Here is a 22753-nt window from a genome sequence, read left to right on the forward strand (position 1 = left end):
AATAATATGATCTTTGAGGGAATAAAATGACTGTTTAAAACATTCTATAATGACAATACATCAATAGCTTTTAGGCATGAATTAGTAAGATTTTCGAGAGAGGGAAGATTCCCAAGGAAAGAGGAAAAATGTGGCTTTAGTGAAGGAGAAGAAGTGAAAAGCAGTCTGCATATGCTACTTTTAAAATATCAGGGTATTTGTGAAAGGATGGAGAGAGAAAGAGAGAGAAAGGAAGGGAGGAGGAAAGGAAGCAGGGAGATTAAATGGGACAGAGAGAGAATGGTATTTGTGGTATGGACTTGAGAGGGATGTTGCTATTATTTCTAAGGTAGAAGAGATCTGGATTATTTAGAACGGCTGAGGGGAAGGAGCAGTGTAAAGAGGCATAATACAGGGAAGAGAAAGTTCCACAAGAGTAGTCTTGAAGGACATGGAAAAAATCCTGGATTCAATTCAAGGATTAGTTTCAGGAGGGATTTGTTTTCTTTGAACTAGAAGGAAGAATTGAGGTTGAGTGGGGCTGTAGATATATTTATAGATGGTGCTGGGCTAAAAGTAAGGAATAATGTTTTTATTATTTAATTGGCTACCATCAAGGGGCATTTAACCTCCTGCCAGGACTGTTCTTTCATCTCTGATCACAAACCTATCATTAGGTACTGACTTGGCATTTTCTAAGTATTTCATGGGGGGTAACTTATGTTAGCAAGTCAGATATATTTTATAAGAGGAAAAAATGTGAAATACTTAATAATTTATGTGCTTTACTCATGGAAAGTAAGCTTGATGGCTCTGATTGAAAAATTTTTTGGTCTTTCTTCAGGAAATCCGACTTATTGATTATGAGAAAATGGTGGATCATAGAGGAGTACGGGTAGTGGCATTTGGACAGTGGGCAGGTGTGGCAGGTGGGTAAGCCAGGGCTTTTATATCACCCATTTTCTGCATTTGCCTGGGGAGTGACTGTATGATTTCTTTTTTCTGTGGCAAGGGGATAGGACTGTTCATTTCCACCAAGAAAAATAAACATGGTGGTGTATCTAATGGTGATGAATATCAGGGAATACAATAAGAAGATTAAGTCATTATAATACACATATTTAAAAAATTAAAAGGAAAAAGAGAGCAGGGAGAAGGATAACAACCAATGATAGGCTATGACTTTTTAGGTAGTTCTCTTTGGAAGACATGAAGGAGAGGTCAGGTTGGTGATGAGAAATCAGGGAGTAGAGAGAACAGGAAAGGAGGAAAAAGGTACAGGGGCAGGAACCAACAGTGGAACAATCTAGAAAGAATAAGAGCTGGAGTTTGGAGGAAAACTCTACTTGTTTTTGTCCCAGTTAGTACTTTGGACCTTCTTTAGTTGAGAAACACCACTGTATGATTCAACTCTGTATCAGATTAGATTACTTGAAGATCTGTAATTAGAACAAGTAGACATAACCTTTTGTAGGGATAGAGGCCACTAAAACACTGTCAGCCACCCAGACATAACTAACAGTTATTGAACACTCCATCCAACACTGCAGACTATGTATTCCATTTGTTTCAAACCACATGGAAAATTGACCCAGATGGTCCATATGCTCGTCACAAAGCAATTCTTAAAGTAATTCTTAAACAGTTTGTAAGGGGGTATTGTGAATAGGCCAATGACTTAGACAATGCTGATACAATAGACAAATCCTTGAAAGGCACAAATTACCAAAAACAACTCACGAATAAATAAATATCTTGAATATCAATGTACAAAATAAGTTCCTCTCATAGGGATTTATCCAGAGAAATAAACTATTTTTTGTAAAACTTGTTTATGGTAGCGTCATTCATAATGGCCTAAAAACAGTCCAGATGTCCATCCATGGAGGAATGGGTACATAAATTGTGTTATATCTATAAAATGGAAAACTTCAGCAATAAAGAACAAACTCATATACACAAAGTATGTATGAATCTCAAAAACATCATCTGAGTGAAAGCAGACACACAAAAAAGAATGTACTTATAATTTCATTTATATGAAACTGTAGAAAAAACTATACAGACAGAAGTAAGATCAATAGTTGTCTGGGGCCAAGGGTTGGGAAGGATTGACTGGGATGATGGAAATATTCTTTATCTTGATTATGTCAGTGGTAATGTGGTGATATAGGTGAGTACATTTGTTAACAGTTGTCAAAGTATATACTATAAATTGGTGCATTTTATTGTATATAAATTATTCATTTAAAAGTTGACTTTAGAAAAAAGGTCAAAGAAGTTTTGGTAGGCTTGTGGAGAGGGAAAGTTCTATTCCTAAAAAACAGAAGGGGAAAATGGATACTGTGGTCTTTACCACGGGCATGCTGAGTTTTCAACATTTGAGGACGTCCAAATTGAGAAATATGGGGTCATCAGCATATAAAAAACACTTGAAATTTAAGACTAGATGAGACTAGCTAAGGAAAAGAATATAGAGTTAAAAGAGAGTAGGGCCTGGGACAGAATCCTGAGGCTCATTACTGCATAAGGAAAGGGCAGAAGACACAAATATAAAAGATGGGCATGGGAAGAGGTGCCTACAGAAATGCAGAGTAAAAATTTTCAAGTCAGGAATGCTGAGGGAAGAGTGCTACCGCCAAGAGGGGCACTAAATTGCCAAATACCCCTGACAAATAAGTCGAGATCTTAAAAGTGCCCACAGAGTCAGACTATTTAAGCCACTAGAATGGTTGATGGGTTCTATGGTCCGTGGTGACTTTTTTTTGTTTGTTCATTTTTGGTACAGTAGGAATAGAAACATGCTTTAATGCTGATAAGAACGAATCAGTAGAGAGGGCCAGTGAAAGGAATAACTCAGGAGTGAATTCCTTAGAGAGGCAGGAAGGGATGGGATCTGGAGCAAAGGTGGAGAGATTAACTTTATAGAAGAAAAGAGCCATTCTTTCCATTTTAGCAGGGTTCAAAGTGGAAGAGGTAGGTGAGACTGCAGCTGGGTAAGTGCTTTTGATGGCAGAAAGTTGACAGGATGTGTATCGGAGGACCACTGGGGCCCCTTCCAAATTGGAGATGAGTGGTCTGCACTTCCTCAGAGCACTGAGCAGGGTGGAGGATGGGTACAGCAAACAGTTTTAACACTTCCCAACTAATGGTCTCTGTTGGTCTGATTCTGCAATAGGAATGATCAACATTTTACATGGAATGGGTTTAAGGCTCCTTGCTTTGGGACATCACACACCTTTTATGGTGAGATGTTTATTTTGTTTATGTTTTTGAGAATACATATTACACTTCAAGAACAGGAAAATGCCTCAGGTTGTAGACTAACTTGAATCACATGTGTTTGCTTCCAGCACATTGGCATGGCTCACAACTATAGGAACAGCAGTCAGGCTGTTCAAGCTGTCCGTGACGCTGGTTATGAAGTATCTCTGGGTTTGATGCCAAAGTCAATAGGGCCCTTAACGTTTGTGTTTACAGGGACTGGTAATGTATCTAAGGTAAATTCCACTTGTCTTCTTTCTGTAAAGCACTCTGAAATTCAAATTAACCCAAAGGATGTGGGCTTTTTGTGGGCATTTAGGAGCCCTGCTTTTCCATGAATGGCCATTCTATTTTTGGTATTTCTTATCTATGTACTTTTTCCCATAGTAAAGAGCTGTAATGGTCCAAACTTATCTTCTTTGCTTTTAGTTGATTCCAAGTTTTCAGAGGCTTTGAATAGTTTTTCTTTTTAGAGAGGTAACTCATTGTTAATGGTGTAAAGGTCTGTTCTTAGGGTGGAGATGCCCACACATTTGGAAGTGATCCCAGAATGTACCATTTCCAAGCTGACTTGTAGTTTTGCCAATACCGTGTTAGCAAGCTTAATTCAGCACTGGACTTTCTTCCTTCTGGGGTAGTTTTAAGAATGCATGTGTGATCCTCAGAGAAACTTGTAATTGTAAAGTAGAACTTTCTTCAATGAAAATACTTTACCAATGGCACAATTACTATTTTTACTATACTATGAGATAGGTATTTTTTTTTTGGTAGAAAATATAGTTTCTGCCCTTGAAATAATTTCTAAAATGGAGCAAAAAATAAATAGAAATATTTTACTGTACTTAGTTTCCTAAATACTCTTGTTTCTACTCTGAGTAATGTAGATAAAAAAAATTAAAGCCCCTTTCATGAGTGTTATTCCAAGTGGAATAAAAGCTGGTTTGTAGGCTGTGTGCAAGAAGCTCCTCTGTGCTTCCGTGTTGCAGGCCTGGTTTTGGGACAGGAGAAGTGGAGCTGTATAATTGTAGGGAAATGAATTGGGATCTTTGCAGGAAACCAAGTTGGCTCTTTTCCTATTGATTTTCCAGTTTTTACTCATGTGTTCTTCACAGGGAGCCCAGGAAATCTTCAATGAATTACCTTGTGAATATGTGGAGCCACATGAATTAAAAGAAGTTTCCCAAGCTGGAGGTGAGGAGAGAGGAGGGTATTGTATTTTTCACTGTTTTTTTAACAGTTTCTGTGTTATATTTTATCATTGTAAATCTATATCATTTGTCACCTACTTTACTAATTTCTTTCTCCTCTGCAAGACTTGAGAAAAGTGTATGGGACGGTGTTAAGTCGCCATCATCATCTTGTCAGGAAAGCAGATGGTGTATATGATCCTGTAGAGTATGACAAATATCCTGAGCGCTACATAAGTCGTTTTAATACTGATGTGAGTATCATGCTGAGCTTCTGAGTTAGTTGCTCATGATGTATGCTATAGTTAGGTCGTTTTCACTGAGGGAAATGATGAATGTATACATCGGTTTTCAGTTCCCCATATTGAATTGTTGTCCTTTGGAGCATCATGAGTTGGCCTTAGGATCTGATGGCTTTTACTGATGTTTGGTATGGCTTTTGCCTAGTGGTCTTAGTGCTTTCTATGGATATACCCTCTGCTCCACTGTCTCTGTTTCTATTGTAGATCTACGTGTGCCCAATGGCTCTAAACCATTTCCTTTGGATTGCTGTTCTCCCTATTTACTCTGGACTAGTTGGTTCTTTTGGCAAAACACAGTATCTTTGAGGTCTGATCTCAACATAGGTTTATCCCTCCTATGGCCACATATAGTAACCATCACCTCAGCTAGCCATCCTGAAGTGCATGCCGTTGATTACAGGAGCTAGGGTAAAGTAGGATGGCCACACAAGCACAGACAGTGTCATCCCCACTCTACAGAAACATTACAATTCAAATTCTTCTGATCGGGACACACTGGCCTCATCTTGTAAGAAGAACAAGATATTTGTGTGTTCTTGGTCTTACAATAGTCTTACTCAAAAAAAACCAGCAAATCACAGCATAAGACAAAAATGGCATGCATGTATTGTGAAGAGAAATGCTTTAAATAATTTTAAATATATTTGAACAACACAGCATATTTAGATTCCAGTATGAATTTTAGCTGTTGTAGCTTGTAGAGCATGTTATAGAGAAGGACTCTTACCTGCAGCTTGAGATACTTGAGAAACAAAATTTTGAAACTAGTTTCAAACTGAAAAAATTTAAATCTAGTCAGTTTCTATCCCTTCATTTTTCTCCAATCCCAGATTGGAACCTAAAATTTATAGTAACCTAATTGCCATGTATGCATGTATGTAGTACATGCATACGGAGTGTAGAGATGTTATCTGAATTTAATCTTCAGTGTATTCCTTTGAGGAATGGGGTACATGTTATCCCCATCTTGTGGGTAAGGGAAACAGAGCCCAGAGAAGTTGAGGTAGCATGATTTGGATCACACTCTACTGGTGGCTGACCTTGAATAGGGAGCTAGGTTACTTCAGTCTGTCTTTTCCTTTTTCTTGGCTATGCAAGACACTATAGAACAAAAATATTAAAATATTAATGTTCACATATTTCTCTTTCATGGGATAATTCTTCACTGAAATCTGAGTGGGTATTTATTGTCTTTGCCTCACAAAGTGTCCAGTGACCTGGAAAATAACAGTCAGTTAGAAGTAACATAAATTATTCCTCATGAACTTTCCCAAGAGCTCTCTTTCAGGGCATTGCATTGAAGAACACTATTTCCTATCTCGCTGAACTTGGAGCTTGCTTTACAGATTGCACCCTATACAACTTGTTTAATTAATGGAATCTACTGGGAACAAAACACCCCCCGTCTACTAACTCGCCAAGATGCTCAGAGTCTCCTGGCTCCAGGCAAGTCCTCGGTTGCTGGTGTTGAAGGCTGCCCTGCGTTGCCACACAAGTAAGGACTTCATCAGAGATGGCAATTTTCAGCCCGTTATTAGGGTTTCATATGTAGGGGATTCACATATCATAGTACTGACCCTCAGTGGTGAGTTGTCTGCTTTATCTTACTTGACCTTTTGGTGGATTTTGACAGTCAACCTTCCTTCCTTCTTAAAACTTTCCTAACTTCTGCGAATCCATATGTACTCCAGAAGTACCCTCCTCAGAGAAGTCTTCTCCTGTCTGCCCCTTCCCATCTCTCTCTAGTCTGTTACTTTTTTTCTGAAATTCATGATTGTTTGTTTTCCCTTATTTATGATTTTTCTCCCTCCTAATAAAACTTCATCTCCTGGTGGATAGGGGCCCTGTTTATTTTGGCCACAAGTACATTGCCTGATACATAATATGCATGGAAATAGTTATTAAAAGTTGAATTCCTTAACTGATCAATAAATATTCGTGGAATCGTCTGCCTGGCACTCTGCTAAGGAGAAGGACAGAGAAAAGACATGGTTACTTTCCTCAAGCATGTAGCTGGCGTCAACTAAGTTCTCAGCAGATGCCAGGAGCAATCAGTACCACAAGGGTTTAGGAGAGAGTAAGAGCATGGGGCTCAGCAAAGCCCTGTAAGCAAGGAGTGAGGAGAATGAGAATTTCAAGTGATAGGATTGGTGCTTGATACGTGTGGAAATACCAAAGCTTAAGATGTAGTGAGGGAGAGAGCCTAGCTCCAGTTAGGCTGTATATAGACAAGTGATAATTGGAGGTTGGGCAGGACAATTTCAGTCAACCTCTAAGGGATTTTGAATGTGGGGCTGAGATGTTTGTTCCTAATTCTGGAGATTTCCATGTTTTAACATATGAAATTCTGTAGTACTAAGCAGGGCAGAGGTAGTTTAATCGAAGCTTCTTTAAGATATTCAGAGTTGGCTACATGGGTTAACTTTAGGCTATTGTCAATGATTTCTATAGGGAAAGGGTTTTCCACCTTTATTTCTTTCCCTTTTTCTTCCTTCTCCTCTTCCACTCCATCTTCTTCTTTCTTTGCGGAGACTGAAATGCTTGCTGAGAAGATTCTCTGTATCTCAGAAGAACAGTGTTCTGAACTGTGAGCAGTAGGAATAAAAGCACAAGAGCCTAGGAGATACTTGGCATCACATTGAGAGCTGTTTCAAGCACCTTTCATTTTTATTCATTTTCTGTCATCTTGGGGACCTCAGAGTTCCATGCTCTGATCTGAATATTGATGTAAATTGCAGGCTTGTGGCAATATGTGACATCTCAGCCGACACAGGAGGATCCATAGAGTTTATGACTGAGTGTACAACAATAGAGCGTCCCTTTTGCATGTATGATGCAGACCAACATATTATTCATGACAGGTGAGTTTGCTCAAGTTAGATGGTGAGAGATGGATAATAATACATCATTTACCCACCTTGATATATTAGTCTAAAATACTTAGTATTTTACATCATTATGAAGGCTTTGCAAATATCCAGAGATATGCTCAAACATATTTAAAAACTTGGTAGAAACACTACATGCAAATTTGAGCACTTAAATACATACCTCTTGTATTTAAATGGGAGATGGGTTGCTGAAGAAGGGAAAAGTTTTGTTTGAGAAGTCTTGTTTATTTTCTTATATACTTTGGTACAAATTATAAGTGATCATGAAGCAAATGTAATGCAGTAGACATCTAGAAAAGTTAGAGTTTTCAAATAGCATTTTGTACATCTGATAAAGCGTACTGCTTCTCCTAGTGTTGAAGGGTCTGGGATTCTGATGTGTTCCATTGACAATCTGCCGGCACAGCTCCCAATTGAAGCTACAGAATACTTTGGAGACATGCTTTTCCCTTACGTGGAAGAAATGGTAAGCCAACTGGTAGCATCTGCAACAACTCTGTGGCTTTAAATAGTACTCATATGAATGTTCTGGTCTTCTGCATCTGAGAAATCTGTTGTAAAGTACTTTAAGTAGTGATCATATGAATGTTCTGGTCTTCTGTATCTGAGAAATCTGTTGTAAAATAAAACGACAGCTCTCCCCCAAAGTATTTACTGACACTTTTAAAATTTTATATATTATTTACTTGTCTCATGGGTAATATAATTCTATAACTTCCTTTATGATTAATTACAATTGTGTTTGTCTCTTATTAAGAGCTTTCTTGAGATGCGAATAAGATTCGCTCTATTAGTAATTCTTCCTGGTGTCTAGGTCAATTCCTATTAGGCCATTCTTATTATTCAGATCTGAAAAATCAGAAATATAGAAAATTTTAGTGGATTTCATCACTAAATTAAATGACAGCTTTTGTTGAGGTCATGTATTTTTCACGGGGATCGGTGATTGACTACTGAAATACTATGTTATCTAAGTTCCATTTTCTTTGCCAAAGATAAGCTTTCTTATTCCAGTTTTTATCCTAAGCATGTACGCACCCTGTGTTATTTCTGTTGCTAATGGAGTCTGCCCCTGGCAGTGATTTCAGAGGTATGAGTTGTGGCTATGGCCCTTTTCATCTGGAGTTTTACTCAAGAGCTTGCACACTAAAATAGGGCAGTAGTTAGTGGGGACATGAATATGTGAAACTTCGAGTCCGCCATCTTCTTTTCTTTCACACACTATTCCATTTTAACCTTTTATTTTTCCTCCTGGTATATGTCAGCAGGGAGATGTAACAGGCTTCCTAGATGTTTACCATTTTTGATGATCTTCACTCATTTCAGCCTGGCATCATTTCCCTGTAGACTTAATGGCTTCATTTAGTCCTTTTAGTGACTTTTGAATTTCAGATGCTCTCTTTTCAGTTCTAAAATTTCCAGTTAGATTTTTTTCCCTCTTTCTCTGTTGAGAATTTCTGTCTTTTCATTTATTATGAATGTTCTTTCCTTTATCACATGGAGCATAGTTATCGAAGCTGCTTTATAGTCTTTGCCTCATATTTCCAAAATTCTGAATCACCTTGGGGTTGAACGTGGTTGTCTTTTGCCTTGAGAATGGGTCAGGTCATAGTTGTCTGGTTTTCTTAAGTTGAGTAATTTTGAACTGTGCCCTGGATGATGTGACAAGTTATGCTGTGGAGATTCTGGGTTGTTGCATTTCTCTGAAAAAGCCTGACTTGCCTGTTTTAGCAGGCAGTTAATTTGCGCCTGTGGTGGGGGCCGCTTTCGCCTTTGCCTGGGCTGCTTGTAGCCTGACCCTTGTGTGCTCAGTCTGTGTATCATCCAAGGACTTGGAACAGAGTTTTACATGGAAGTTGGTTTTCACTTTTCTGAATCTGCCCTTTTTAGCATTTATCAATTGTCCTTAATCAAAATTGCCATTCGTTCAGTACAGTGGATCTCATATAGATATTAGGAGAAAAGCAGCCCAATTCAGTGAATTCTCAGTAAGGTGTGATTGATGGTTAGCACATGTAGCTCAAGAGAGGTAAGTATGTTTCTTAAAAAAAAATCTTCTTTTATTAAATAACAAAATATGATTTTTATTTTATATAATAGTATAAAATGTTGAAATATCCTAGGTGAGTGCTCTATGAGTATACAGCATGATAAATTTTCAAAAAGATACCCATGTGAACACTGTGTAGGTAAAAAATAAAACAATGCTGGCATCCCAGAAACCCCCTTGTGGCTCTCCCTGCACTATCCCATCTCCTTCCTAAAGGTATGTACTATGTTGACTTCTAACTATGGATTTGTTTTGACTTTTTTGGGAAAATTCTTTTTTTGGACATATTAATCAGAGTTTAAACTCACTTCTGATAAATAATTCCAGTAAACTTCTTGAGTCTGTTCCTTGTTTTACTTTTGTCTTGTTTTTTAGTCAATTCTTATCACTTCATATGCCTGCTTATTTTTGACTGAATGCTGGATAGTGTGTGTTCAAATTTTAGAGAAGATTTGAAGCTCTGAATGTTATGTAATTTTCTCCAGAGAAGATTTCCTTTGATTCTGGCAAGGCTAGAAGAAAATGACCTCAATTCAGTTGGGGATGCAGGTGATTCAAAGCTGGGCTCTAGTCCTTTGGAGAACTGATGTTTTTCAATTTACCATTTATCTTAGAATATGTCTTTCAGGATCCCAAATGAAAACCTGGCATTTATTAAGGGCCCCTTCATTAGATATTAAACTCTTATTTTTGTTACCCTATTGTTTAAAGTCAGCCAAAGCTCAGTTTCTCAGTCTCTCTTCTGCTTTCCCTTCAATCTCTCAACATCCCAGCAACTGTGCCCACATTGGCAACTACACCTAAGGAAAGTGGTGCCAAATATTGAACTCATTCCTTCTCCAGAATTACAGTGCAGCAAATTGTTGCTACTTTTTTTTGGTATCATTAATCTACAATTACATGAAGAACATTATGTTTACTAGGCACCCCCTCTTCACCAAGTCCCCCCCCACATACCCCTTCACAGTCACTGTCCATCAGCATAGTAAGATGCTGTAAAATCACTACTTGTCTTCTCTGTGTTGTAGAGCCCACCCCATACCCCCTCACACACATTATACATGCTAATTGTAATGCCCCCTTTCTTTTTCCCACCCATCCTCCCCAGTCCCTTTTCCTTTGGTAACTGTTAGTACATTCATGGCTTTTGTGATTCTGCTGCTGTTTTGTTCCTTCAGTTTTTCTTTGTTCTTATACTCCACATATGAGTGAAATCATTTGGTACTTGTCTTTCTCTGCCTGGCTAATTTCACTGAGCATAATACCCTTTAGCTCCATCCATGTTGTTGCAAGTGGTAGGGTTTGTTTTCTTCTTATGGCTGAATAATACTCCATTGTGTATATGTACCACATCTTCTTTATCCATTCATCTACTCATGGACATTAGGTTGCTTCCGTTTCTTGGCTATTGTAAATAGTGCTGGGATAAACATGGGGGTGTATCTGTCTTTTTCAAACTGGGCTGCTGCATCCTTAGGGTAAATTCCTAGAAGTGGAATTCCTGGGTCAAATGGTATTTCTATTTTAAGCATTTTGAGGAACCTCCATACTGTTTTCCACAATGGTTGAACTAATTTACATTCCACCAACAGTGTAGGAGGGTTCCCCTTTCTCTACAACCTTGCCAACATTTGTTGTTGTTTATCTTTTGGATGGTAGCGATCCTTACTGGTGTGAGGTGATATCTCATTGTGGTTTTAATTTGCATTTCTCTAATGACAAGCAATGTGGAGCATCTTTCATGTGTCTGTTGGCCTTCTGAATTTCTTCTTTAGAGAACTGTCTGTTCAGCTCCTCTGCCCATTTTTTAATTGGATTATTTGCTTTTTGTTTGTTGAGGTGCATGAGCTCTTTATATATATTAGATGTCAACCCTTTATCAGATCTGTCATTTATGACTATATTCTCCCATACTGTAGGATACCTTTTTGTTCTATTGATGGTGTCCTTTGCTGTACAGAAGCTTTTCAGCTTGATATAGTCCCACCTGTTCATTTTTGCTTTTGTTTCCCTTGCCTGGGGAGATATGTTCATGAAGAAGTCACTCATGTTTATGTCTAAGAGATTTTTGCTTGTTTTTTTCTAAGAGTTTTATGGTTTCATGACTTACATTCAGGTCTTTGATCCATTTCGAATTTACTTTTGTGTATGGGGTTAGACAGTGATTCAGTTTCATTCTCTTACATGTAGCTGTCCAGTTTTGCCAGCATCATCTGTTGAAGAGACTGTCATTTCCCCATTGTATGTCCATGGCTCCTTTATTGTATATTAATTGACCATATATGTTTGGGTTAATGTCTGGAGTCTCTATTCTGTTCCACTTTGTAGTAGAGCTTGAAGTTGGGGAGCAAGATCCCCCTCCACTTTACTTTTCCTTCTCAAGATTGCGTTGGCTATTTGGGGTCTTTGGTGGTTCCATATGAATTTTTGAACTATTTGTTCCAGTTTGTTGAAGAATGCTGTTGATAATTTTATAGGGATTGCATCAAATCTGTATATTGCTTTGGGCAGGATGGCGATTTTGACTATATTAATTCTTCCTAGCCAGAAGCATGGGTTTGCTACTTTTTGAACTTAAAAACTGAGGCTTTTCATGTTTTACATGGTTTCATTCAATGGGAGGATTGGTTGGAAAATAGTTAATTCACCTTGCTGGGTAGAAAAGGTACATTAAAAAAGGTACTGTGTTTATATCTATATAAATCAGTAATTGATATATTTAAAGGCAGTGTAACAAAGTTAAGAATATCAGACAGTGAAGTTTGAGAGATTTTTGTTCAGGTGGCATTGCTTAGATGTCTGATGACCAAGCCAACTTCTCAAAGCCGTCACACTGTCTTCCTTTTGTACATCACTGTAGTCCTGTAGACAGTGTGGTAGGATTGCCATGTGGGTATCTATCTCAGCACTGTCTTTAAGCACTAGGCATTTATGGAAATTGGTGACTGTCTCTATTCTGTAGTCTTGGTATATGTGTATCTGCCTACCACAAAAAAATTAAGAATATTGCCTATGTTCTTTTCTGATAACCATATGGGAACTGTATGTAAAACATATACAATGTCCCTTTGTCCCTAAATTTCCCTTTTTGATTTAAGATTCATATAGACCCTATAGCACTGCAGGGCACAGGCTATAAAAACACAGCTTCTGAACTATAGAGGCATGAGGTCCTGGAAGGGGATGAGACAAGTGTGCAACACTGCCACAAGGTGAAATGTGACAGCCATAAGAAAGATGATAATGAAGTTGTAGAAGAAGAGACTCTGTCCTGTTGGATAAAGTCAGGAGAGATTTTGTGAAAGAGGTGACATTTGAGTTGGCTCTTAATAGATGTATGGGGCCTGTTCATTTGCGTGGAAGTGAGAGGCACCCTATGTGATGGAGTGAGGAGAGCAAAGGTTAAATTTCACATAGGGATTTTGTGAGTTGTCAAGTCTGTTGGCGTAATGGAGAGTCTATTGGTTCCATGTTGGAAAGGGTCTTAATGCCAGGATAAACAGCTTGAAATTAATTTAGGAAAGAGTAAGGGGCTCTCAAAGGTGTTACGTGTGGAAGTGACAAGACGTACCATCTGCTTCAGGACTCTTGTGCTGGTGGTTTTGTAATGATTGGAGTCCAGCAAGAGAGACAGCTGAATGCAGTCCGCAAGGCTTTTGTTGTCTCCTATGTTTGTCTTTCTTTGAATAGATCCATGACAGTTATTTAGTTTCTTGGGAAAGACTTTATTATATTTTAAATAGTTATTGCTTGTATCCATTCATCTATTTATTGAATATTTACCATCTTATAATGTAGCAGGTATATGGCAAGATGACAAGTGCAGTTCCTACCTTTAAGGAATGTTTGGGGGGCAGGTATTGGTAAGGGCTTCACAGAGAAGCAATCCTTCAGCTGTATCTTAGAGGGCAAAGAAGGGGAGGTCCAAACAGAGGAACAGCATGCAGAGCATCTACGTGGTGGAGCACAGAGGCATGAGAAAGTGTGGTGCAGATAAGCAGCTCCACACACACTAGGCCTGAAACACTGGGTGTGAGGCAAAAGAGTTAAGGTGGGAGAGGCAGAGCCAGGCTGTACTGTCTGGTGGGCCACAGAGGGAGCTGGGGGCTTCATCTGGAAGGCAGCAGAAAGCTACTGCATCATTTTAAACAGGCACAGGGGAAATCATCAGGTTTGTGTTTTAAATTGGCAATAAATGAGAGAAAGGGAGGTGGAAGTAGTTCCCATGGCCCAGGAAGGCTAATATAGGCTGTAGAATGAGAGGTAAAGAGCAGAGAGAGTGAAAAGATACCCAAGAGTTCAGAGGTTTAACCATATATCCAGTGATATTTGCACTCGTTCTATTATCTACTAAGGGCTCCTGGCCTGTGGAGGGGCTGGCAGGTGGAGGAGTCAGCTTGAGAAGGGAGTGCTCCATTGGTGCCTGGGAGAAAGGAGTGGTGGGAGGCCCCTGGGGGTGTCAACTCCATGAACTTCCCAAAAAACGTCCTGCCTGACAGATACACTTACCTTTCCTTGGTGCCCATGTCCCAGGAATAGATAGCCTCGGTACCTTGTGTTTTAGATACATGAAAGTAGCTTTATATTTATTTTAATACAGTAAGTAGGTCACTCCTACCAGCGTCTTGTAGGTACATTTTGCTCTTTCTTAGTTGGGTGGGTGCTCTAGACCCTAACCCATGGACGGGGGTGATGATTGTCTCATTAGCACTAAGGCCATGATATAGAAGTTATAATACTGACTCATGTGCGTAGTCTGTTTAGGAGTTGGAGACCTTGGGAGAAAAGAGGAGGATAGAGGATGCTGGGATGTTAGTATGTGAGATGTGGTTTTTTGTTGCTGGGCATCTGACTTACTTTAGTGAGATAATGGGAGAAGTGTGATGGCTTTCTGAGGTCTCCTTGGTCAAGTCATTTTCTGGCACTTTGCCTATATTTAGAATGCTGACATGCCTATATGTAGAATATTGACCTGAGGGAGACTCCCTACTGTAGGGTTGGTGGCTTGCTGTCTGGAAGATCCATTCCACTTCTAATAGAACAACCTGAACCTTTGGGAGGCAATAGAGGCCCTCAGAGCGAGGACCATGGTTATAAAGTTTGTGGTGACATTTGCCAGCGTGCTCAATACATCTAACTGGTGAGGAATGGCATGCTTTTTTGTGTTGCCAGCAAGCAAAGATGATTATAATCAAATTTTAGTTTTGAAAGTGGAACTTGTGCTGAAATGGTGTGTTCTTGGAGGGTGGAATCCACTGCTTGTAGAAGGCTTCTATTTCCATTTATTTATAGTTAAGGGATCTTCAGGAAACTTTCCTCAATTCTTTTTTTTTCTGAACTAATATTTTAATATGGATACAAACATCAATAAGCCTTCTTTACAATGTCATTTATCTCTTATCAATCTATTTGCCTTTCAGATATTGTCAGATGCAACTCAGCCTCTTGAAAGTCAGAATTTTTCTCCTGTGGTGCGAGATGTAAGTTGTGAAAATAATTTTTTTTCCCATGAATGTATTTTCCCACTACCATCCCCTTTCTCTTTCCCTTTTCCTCTCCTTATCTTTCTTTCTCTGTTTTTGTTACTCTGTCTGTTTCTGTCAATCATGAACCAATATTTCTGGGACTAAAACATGGATACTAAAGAAATGTTTGTCATATACATTTAGGCAGTGATTACATCCAATGGTATGTTGCCTGATAAGTATAAATATATCCAGAAACTCCGAGAGAGCAGGTAAGTACTATTCTTATTTTGGTTCTCTTGAGTATCTTCTAGTACTTCAATGTGAGTTCATGATACTAGGTTTATACAATAGGTAAAATTTGAAAATGTCTGTAAATATAGGAAATCTAAACTAAGTGACTGGCTGAAACCAATGTGAATTATTTTCCCTCTAACAGCATTGTAGCATCACTTTGACTTACTGATGCCCTAGGTAGACTTGTGTGTAAGCAAGCAAAAGTCCAAAAGGTTGTCTGGGTAGCATCTTGTTCTTTCTGTAGGATGTTGTAGGTTTTCTTTCCTCAGTTATTTTCTCAAAGGAAAATGAGCACACTAATCCTTTCTGTGGTGCTTTCAGTCTTTTTTTGGTTGAGGGCTTGGACTCTCTTTTGTTTAGTGTAATGTTTAGGCAAGTGGGCTCTTGGTGAGAAATTAAGACAAGTAGTGAAGAAAGAAAATGGTGAGAAGTCAGGTTTCCCTGGGGATTCATATTAGGAGGAAGGTGCGAGAAAATAATGTGGCAATTCTACCCAAGAGAGTAGTTCTCTTAGAAAGATTCTTAGCTAGGGCTCCTGTTTCCTTAATTGATTTTTCTTGCTCAGAGTTTGAAGACACTCACATTTCTTTGGAATGTTCTGGCGTTCTTCAGCTGATGGTACTTGATTTGTGTTTATATCTGCTCCACCAGTCTATTCATAACAAACAAACAAACAAAACCCCATGCATTGAATTCTTAGGATAAATCAGAGTGGGAAAATTAAAAACAAAGAAATGTCTTATCTTAATATTCAGTTATTCCATCTATAAAAGGTCAACAAAAAGATCTGTCCAGATGAACTACATTGATCTTATGCTTTTTTGCTTATAGTTGCTTTTTATGTGTCAATGAAATAGTCTGGCAAACCATACCAAGAGTGTATCAATTTTTTCTTTTTTTAAAGCAGCTAGCTCTATAACCCTGTAGGAAACTTTTTATTGGGGAAACTTCACGTGTTTGTTTTTCATAGCTCTCTGTTATCTTTTGATTCTCACTGCCTGATGGTCTCTTATATTACTATCCCTCGTGATGTGTCAAACAGGACCAGTCACAATAACAGTCTCACTCTTTTGCATCATACTGCATGTAGCACTATGTCTACTTGGCTGCAACTGCTAGAATTTCCTGCCCTCTGTCCTGGTGAAATCTTATGCTAAGAAACTGATACTGAACATTGCATTTTGAAAGGAAATTTAAATTATCTCACATCCAGCCTTATTCTTACATTCTGTTCATCACTTAGCCTGGAAGGTTTATGTTTGCTGATGGGGTGGACAGTATTGAAATTTGGGAGTGAGTTTTAAAAAACTTATTTGAAACATTTTATTTTGGACATTAAAATACTAAGCTTTAGTCACACAAACTATAAAAAGTGGTATTAGAAAGGATATACATTAACCAAATAATAGTGGTTCTTTCTGGGAGGTGAAGTGGGATGGGGATCAATGTTAAAGGACAACTCACCTCATCAGCAATATGAGTGTTGGAGGTAAAAAGGGGCAGGAACAGTTTGTATTTAGGTTTATTTTTATTCACTCATAATCAATGATAAAGTTAAAATTTGAGAGACATCCTGGCCTGAAAGATTTCAACAACAGAGCTTTCTGCTTAAGTCCCTGCACCCAGCCATTTCCATGGTTTTACATCAATAATCTGGGAATTCGATTCAAAAGACTTTTCATGAGCATCTTCCATATTTAAGACAAAATCTGCTGAGCATTAATGGGTTTCTAAGGATGGATAAGACTTAGTCACTGTCTTGGAGTTCATAGTTTGTAGGAAAAAGGGATTTATCTGCCAGGAAGGTACAATTTCCAACAGAATAAACAGTTCAAGAATCAAAATCCAGTCTAGTAATTCATGTTAGGTTTCTACATTTAACTCATGGCATTTGTGATTTCAAAGTTAGGGTTTTAACTGTTTTCAAATGACCCCAAATATAAATGACAAAATAATGTCTAATATGGATAATAATCTCCTCCTCAGATCGTTGTCTCCTCGGATTGTTGTGAGGAGTAAATAAGGTTTCCGATGTAAAGCCCCTAGCGTGATTTTGAATCATGTCCCTGGAAGGACAAAGTGTGAGACCAAGTTACTTAATCGTGAGTAAGCCAGGCAGTGGTCCAACATCTGTACCTCACTAGTGGTATTGGGAATCGTGAAAGTCTAGGGACATATAACCTCAGAGATGTCAGGGTCTACTGTTCATTGTACAAAACCTACAATAATTAAGAAATGTTGTTACAGGGAACTCCTGTTGAGGTTATTATAAGGAACGTGGGAAAAAGTTAACACTTCATAGTCTAAGTTTTAGTTTGGCTTGAGGACAGCAAGATTTTGTTACTAAATTTTTTTCTTTGTTAAATCCCGCACCCCCCTCCTCTTTTATTTATAGGGAACATGCTCAGTCACTTTCAATGGGCACCAAGAAAAAGGTCTTGGTTCTTGGAACTGGTTATGTATCTGAGCCTGTATTGGAATACCTGTCAAGAGATGACAATATAGAAATAACAGTAGGTAAATAAGCCCTAATTTATAAGGAAGAAGAAGAAAAACTGATTTCAGAGCATGTTTACACTGTGATCTTTAGATGATTATCTTGTTTATAAACTTTGAGAAATCATTTTTAGAGATATTAAAATGAGGTTTACTCTCTGTCAAGTGGAAGGAAATCTAAAAATTGTACTTTTTAATTCTTGAAATAGGCTCTGACCTGAAGAATCAAATTGAGCAGTTAGGCAAGAAATATAAAATTAATTCTGTCATCATGGACATTGGTAAACAAGAGAAGGAGTTGGGCTCCTTGGTGGCAATGCAGGATCTCGTCATTAGGTAAGTATCTAGCAAGAAATGATTGCCATATGTTTTGCTGTTGTCATTATTATTCTCTCCTTGTTTTGTCTTTCTCCTTGCCTCCCTTCTCCTCTAAGTGCTTTTAAATTGAAGTGTGCATCCAGAAAAGTGCACACATCGTAAGTGTATAATTCAGTGAATTTTCACCAAGTGAACCATTATCCAGCACACAGTAGCACCCAGAAGCCCTCCTTGTGCCCCTTTCCATTATTACCCCATCCACAAACGGGAATCCTGGCTTCTAGGGATTAGTTTTTGATCATTTTCAACTTCGTACAGTTGGAGTCACTCAGTATGTCCTCACTCGTGGCTGTCTTCTTTCATTCAACATTGTGGCTGTGAGAGTTGCTTGTGTGGTTGGCTGTGATTGTCGATTACTCATCCCCACCGCTGGGTACTATTCCAGTGTATGAATGTACCACTATCATCCACTTGACTGTTGATGGATGTTTAGGTTGTTTCTGAATTTGGCTATTATGATTCTGCTGCTATAAACATTTCAGTATTTGTCTTTTGGTTACCACATGCTCACATTTCTGTTGGGTATCTACCTAGAGGTGGAATTGTTGGGTCATGAGATATTCATGTTTCATATATTTTGGTAGCTCTTTTATCCTTTGGACTTATAAAGCTTAAATGAAAATAAATAGCTTCTCTAGACTCATGACCATTTTAGTCTTATCATAGGAATGGATCTTGAAATATAGTGTTTATTACTATAGTAAAAATGCAGATCTAACTTGTAGGTACAGAGCTACATGAGGATTAGTCTATAATTAAGTTTGGTTTTCAAATACCAAAATGATGAGAGTAGTATTTATTCTTAGAATATAATTTTTCCAAGATGTGAGAAAGAAAGTTACTTTTCTTTCATAATTAGATCACTTTACTACTTAGATCAGATTCAAATGCTATTTTTGGAGGAAGTTCTGTGATATCCCACTGGGAAAAAAAAAAGGATGTGGAATATAGACATAATGAATGGTAATTCCAAGTGGGAACTTCTGTATTTTCTGTTGATATATTTAAATTATAGGCTTATTTTGGGCACCTAAAATATTATTCAACTTATATAAAATGTGCATTAAATTTTATTCAGCAAAGATTTATCAATGACCAGTAGATCCAGTCTGTCAGTGATACTATGAATATAGGTTCTGATTCAAAATCTAATGTTCTAGCCTACTGAATAAAACAAAGAGTTCTGTTTTTGTCACACATTGGTACTTAAGTAGAATATTGTTTTTTTGTTAAAAAATATGAAAATAGCACCATAGAACATATTTGGAACTAAATCTGAAGCAAGATATGACAAGATAATGGACAAAGACAATAATTTAATATGCACAAATTTTAAAATTTAGCAAACTGGTGGCCTTGAATAAGATTTAGCATTAGCTAAATCTGTTTCATAATTTTTCACATTTCGTTTTCTATGTTGAATAGTGGTAAATGCCGTTAAACATTAAATAATTAGTGTTATTTAATTAATAACTCCTTAGAGTTCCATAAATAATTTTTTTGTTTTTTAAGCCTGAGAAAGAATGTTTTGACAGAAATTTATTTTAAATGTTTTGATAGGGACTAACAAAGTAAAACAAGTAAAGAATATGTTTCACAACAAATTTTATATAAATATGCTAGATTCTTATGGTTTTAATTTGCAAGTTTAGATTTTAATGATTTAATGCAAAGTAGTAGTTGAGTTTCTAAGTTACTTTGAAAATCCTATTTGTATTTTGTGTATGTTTTTGTGGGTGGCATTTCTGAATTATTTGCATTCTAAATTATCTGAGTTGGATTGAAGTCAACTCACATAATTCAAGGGTTATGTCCCCTTGAGTAGTTACTATATTACATATACAGTGAATTGTGAACTCTAATCCCTTTGTTCAAAGTAGGCACCATCAATCAAAGTTCTATCATTCTAGTTCCTATCATATTATTAGGTTAGTGCAGATAAGGCCAATGTTTAAAAATATTATATCTTGATACAACTTTTATCAGTCAAGTTTGCAATGTGGGGAATGTGACACTTAAATTCCCACTTAACCTTCAAGATAGCATCATTGTACATTTTCTATTAATACTTTTCCTACAGAGTTTTACAGTATTTTGTTCATTAGTGTTTAAAGGGCTACCAAATTTAGTAACAATTTCTTTTTGTTAAAAAAGCTAAAAAACTGATCAACAGCCTTTATATTGGTACTAGCAAATATGTACACAATTTTATTCTATATGATAATAAATCTAATGGCAATACTCTATGCTATTAACCTAAGGAGGAATAAGTGCCTAAGAGATGGGTGGTTTTATGGTTTTGTTTTATGTAAAATAGAGAAAATCTGAAATACTGAATTTGGCAAGTACAGTGATATATTGTGGTAATGCTTCTAAATTTATATTTATAGTTTGTATTTACATAGGTTGCTTTACCAAATAAGCAATAAGCCAGTAGAACTTAAGTATTGTTATGCAATTGATAGGATGTTTTATCATTCCTTAGAATATGAATATACTCATTATGTCGCCATTTATGGAAATTGATTTTTTTTGTGATTGTGTAGTCCTGGCACCAAATTAAAACATAGTCAGGTTTTTAGGAAACCCAATCAAAGTTGAGTTTTGAGTACAGTCATAATTTGCTCACCATCTAGACTTTTAGCCATTTCAATAGCCTTTACATCAATCAATACCATTAAAGTCTGTTTCTTCCCCCTGGCTCTTCCTAGACTCTACTCTTTAATGTAACATATGAGTTACCTTGACTTAGTTTAACTGCCTCCTGTTTGGGAGATATGAGGGTTAAAAGAATAGCAACCTTACGTTTTCGGGACCCAAGACAGAAAATTGTGGAAACATAAAGTTGAGTGGAATCAATTCTATTTAATGTTATAAAGAAATAACTGAATACATGCAGAGAAAGGAGATACGGCTTTAGGGGAATCTGAGAAAGCTTCCTGGAGGAGATATGTTCTCAGACATTTCTTTAAGGATGGTATGACCTGGATGGAAATTGGTGAGTGGAGGGAGTATTCCAAGTGGAAGTCACAGTATGGGTAAAGTTTCAGAGCTGGGAAAGTAAAGGCTGTGAGTGGAGAATTACAATAGCTTCTGTGGTTCTCATATATGGTTTATGAAGGAGATCAAGGGAGAAAAATGGAAACGATTCATGAAGGTCATATTGTAGAGTTTTAAATGTGGTAACAGGATGGATTGATTCTATAGTCCTCAAGGCCTCATTAGTCATCTCTGAGAAAATAATCGGAGGGTGTCCGAGCTTTTAGTACAGTTCAAGGTACGTTGGAAGGTAAGGTTTTATGTACAAGACGGTTTCTGATTGGTTTTTCCATTTTGAAGCTTGCTGCCGTATGTATTGCACCCTCTTGTGGCCAAGGCCTGCATCACAAGCAAAGTTAACATGATCACTGCAAGTTACATCACTCCAGCATTAAAAGAATTGCAAAAGAGGTAAGTTTCAGTCATTTCCAACAAAGTAGCTCCATGGCATTATTTTCATTTTATATCCAACCTTTCCTTCCTCCTCTTTCCATCTGTTCTAGTGTGGAAGATGCTGGCATCACAGTCATTGGTGAATTGGGGTTGGACCCTGGTCTCGATCATATGTTGGCAAAGGAAACAATAGATAAGGCCAGAGAAGTGGGAGCCACGGTGAGCCAGATTTACACCTAAAGGTCCACTTAGGGAAATGTGAAAAGGTCCGGATTTTTGTGTACAGATATAACCTTTCTGTAATTTTGATTGAAGAGGCTGCTATATTCTAACTTATACTTTGATGAGACATTTCAAATAAAATTCTGTAACTGCAGAAATAGCTGCTTGGTAAAATAATGCCCAAGTCTCCGTAATCGATTTGTAGAGAAATAGATGCTAGACAATGTTAACTTCATGAAAGATTTTAGACTGCCTTGGAGAGTCTACAATAAGCGTTGACTTTTAAAAGTCAGAAAAATTATTCGGAATATCATCATTCTGTTGGTATATGAAGTATCTTTTACATGTGAGAAGGAACTATTGGGTATGAAAATGTGTTGAATTAGACAAGATGTTTTTGGTTATATATGTAACATAAATGAATTCTAAATCTATATTCAATTCTATTTTATATTAATATTAAGTCATTATAATTATATGCTATAGTATACACAATCAAATAGGTAATTTGGATACAAAAGTCAGGAGGAATTAACCAAGCAGAATTGAAATAATAGCTAGATTTTTTTTTTTTTGAGAGGGCATCTCTCATATTTATTGATCAAATGGTTGTTAACAACAATAAAATTCTGTATAGGAGGGTCAATGCTCAATGCATAATCATTAATCCATCTCAAGCCTAGTTCTCATCAGTCTCCAATCTTCTGAAGCATAACGAACAAGTTCTTACATAGTGAATAAGTTCTTACATGGTGAACAGTACAAGGGCATTCATCACAGAGACTTTCGG

At 37.4% G+C, this 22753-nt stretch overlaps 1 protein-coding gene across 1 annotated transcript in view; it reads left to right on the forward strand.

Annotated features, from left to right (window-relative positions):
• Positions 1-22753, forward strand: part of AASS (aminoadipate-semialdehyde synthase) — a 51981-nt gene that overhangs the window by 11386 nt on the left and 17842 nt on the right. The window contains exons 4-17 of the mRNA XM_037023431.2: positions 824-908; positions 3158-3225; positions 3333-3479; positions 4356-4434; positions 4557-4684; positions 6079-6227; positions 7471-7593; positions 7978-8089; positions 15094-15153; positions 15343-15410; positions 17831-17952; positions 18141-18267; positions 21649-21759; positions 21852-21960. Of these exons, the coding sequence (XP_036879326.2) occupies positions 824-908; positions 3158-3225; positions 3333-3479; positions 4356-4434; positions 4557-4684; positions 6079-6227; positions 7471-7593; positions 7978-8089; positions 15094-15153; positions 15343-15410; positions 17831-17952; positions 18141-18267; positions 21649-21759; positions 21852-21960 (1488 nt within the window). The remainder of the gene's footprint in view (positions 1-823; positions 909-3157; positions 3226-3332; positions 3480-4355; positions 4435-4556; positions 4685-6078; positions 6228-7470; positions 7594-7977; positions 8090-15093; positions 15154-15342; positions 15411-17830; positions 17953-18140; positions 18268-21648; positions 21760-21851; positions 21961-22753) is intronic.

Source organism: Manis javanica, chromosome 6, assembly GCF_040802235.1.
Source record: "Manis javanica isolate MJ-LG chromosome 6, MJ_LKY, whole genome shotgun sequence".
Classification (NCBI taxonomy): domain Eukaryota; kingdom Metazoa; phylum Chordata; class Mammalia; order Pholidota; family Manidae; genus Manis; species Manis javanica.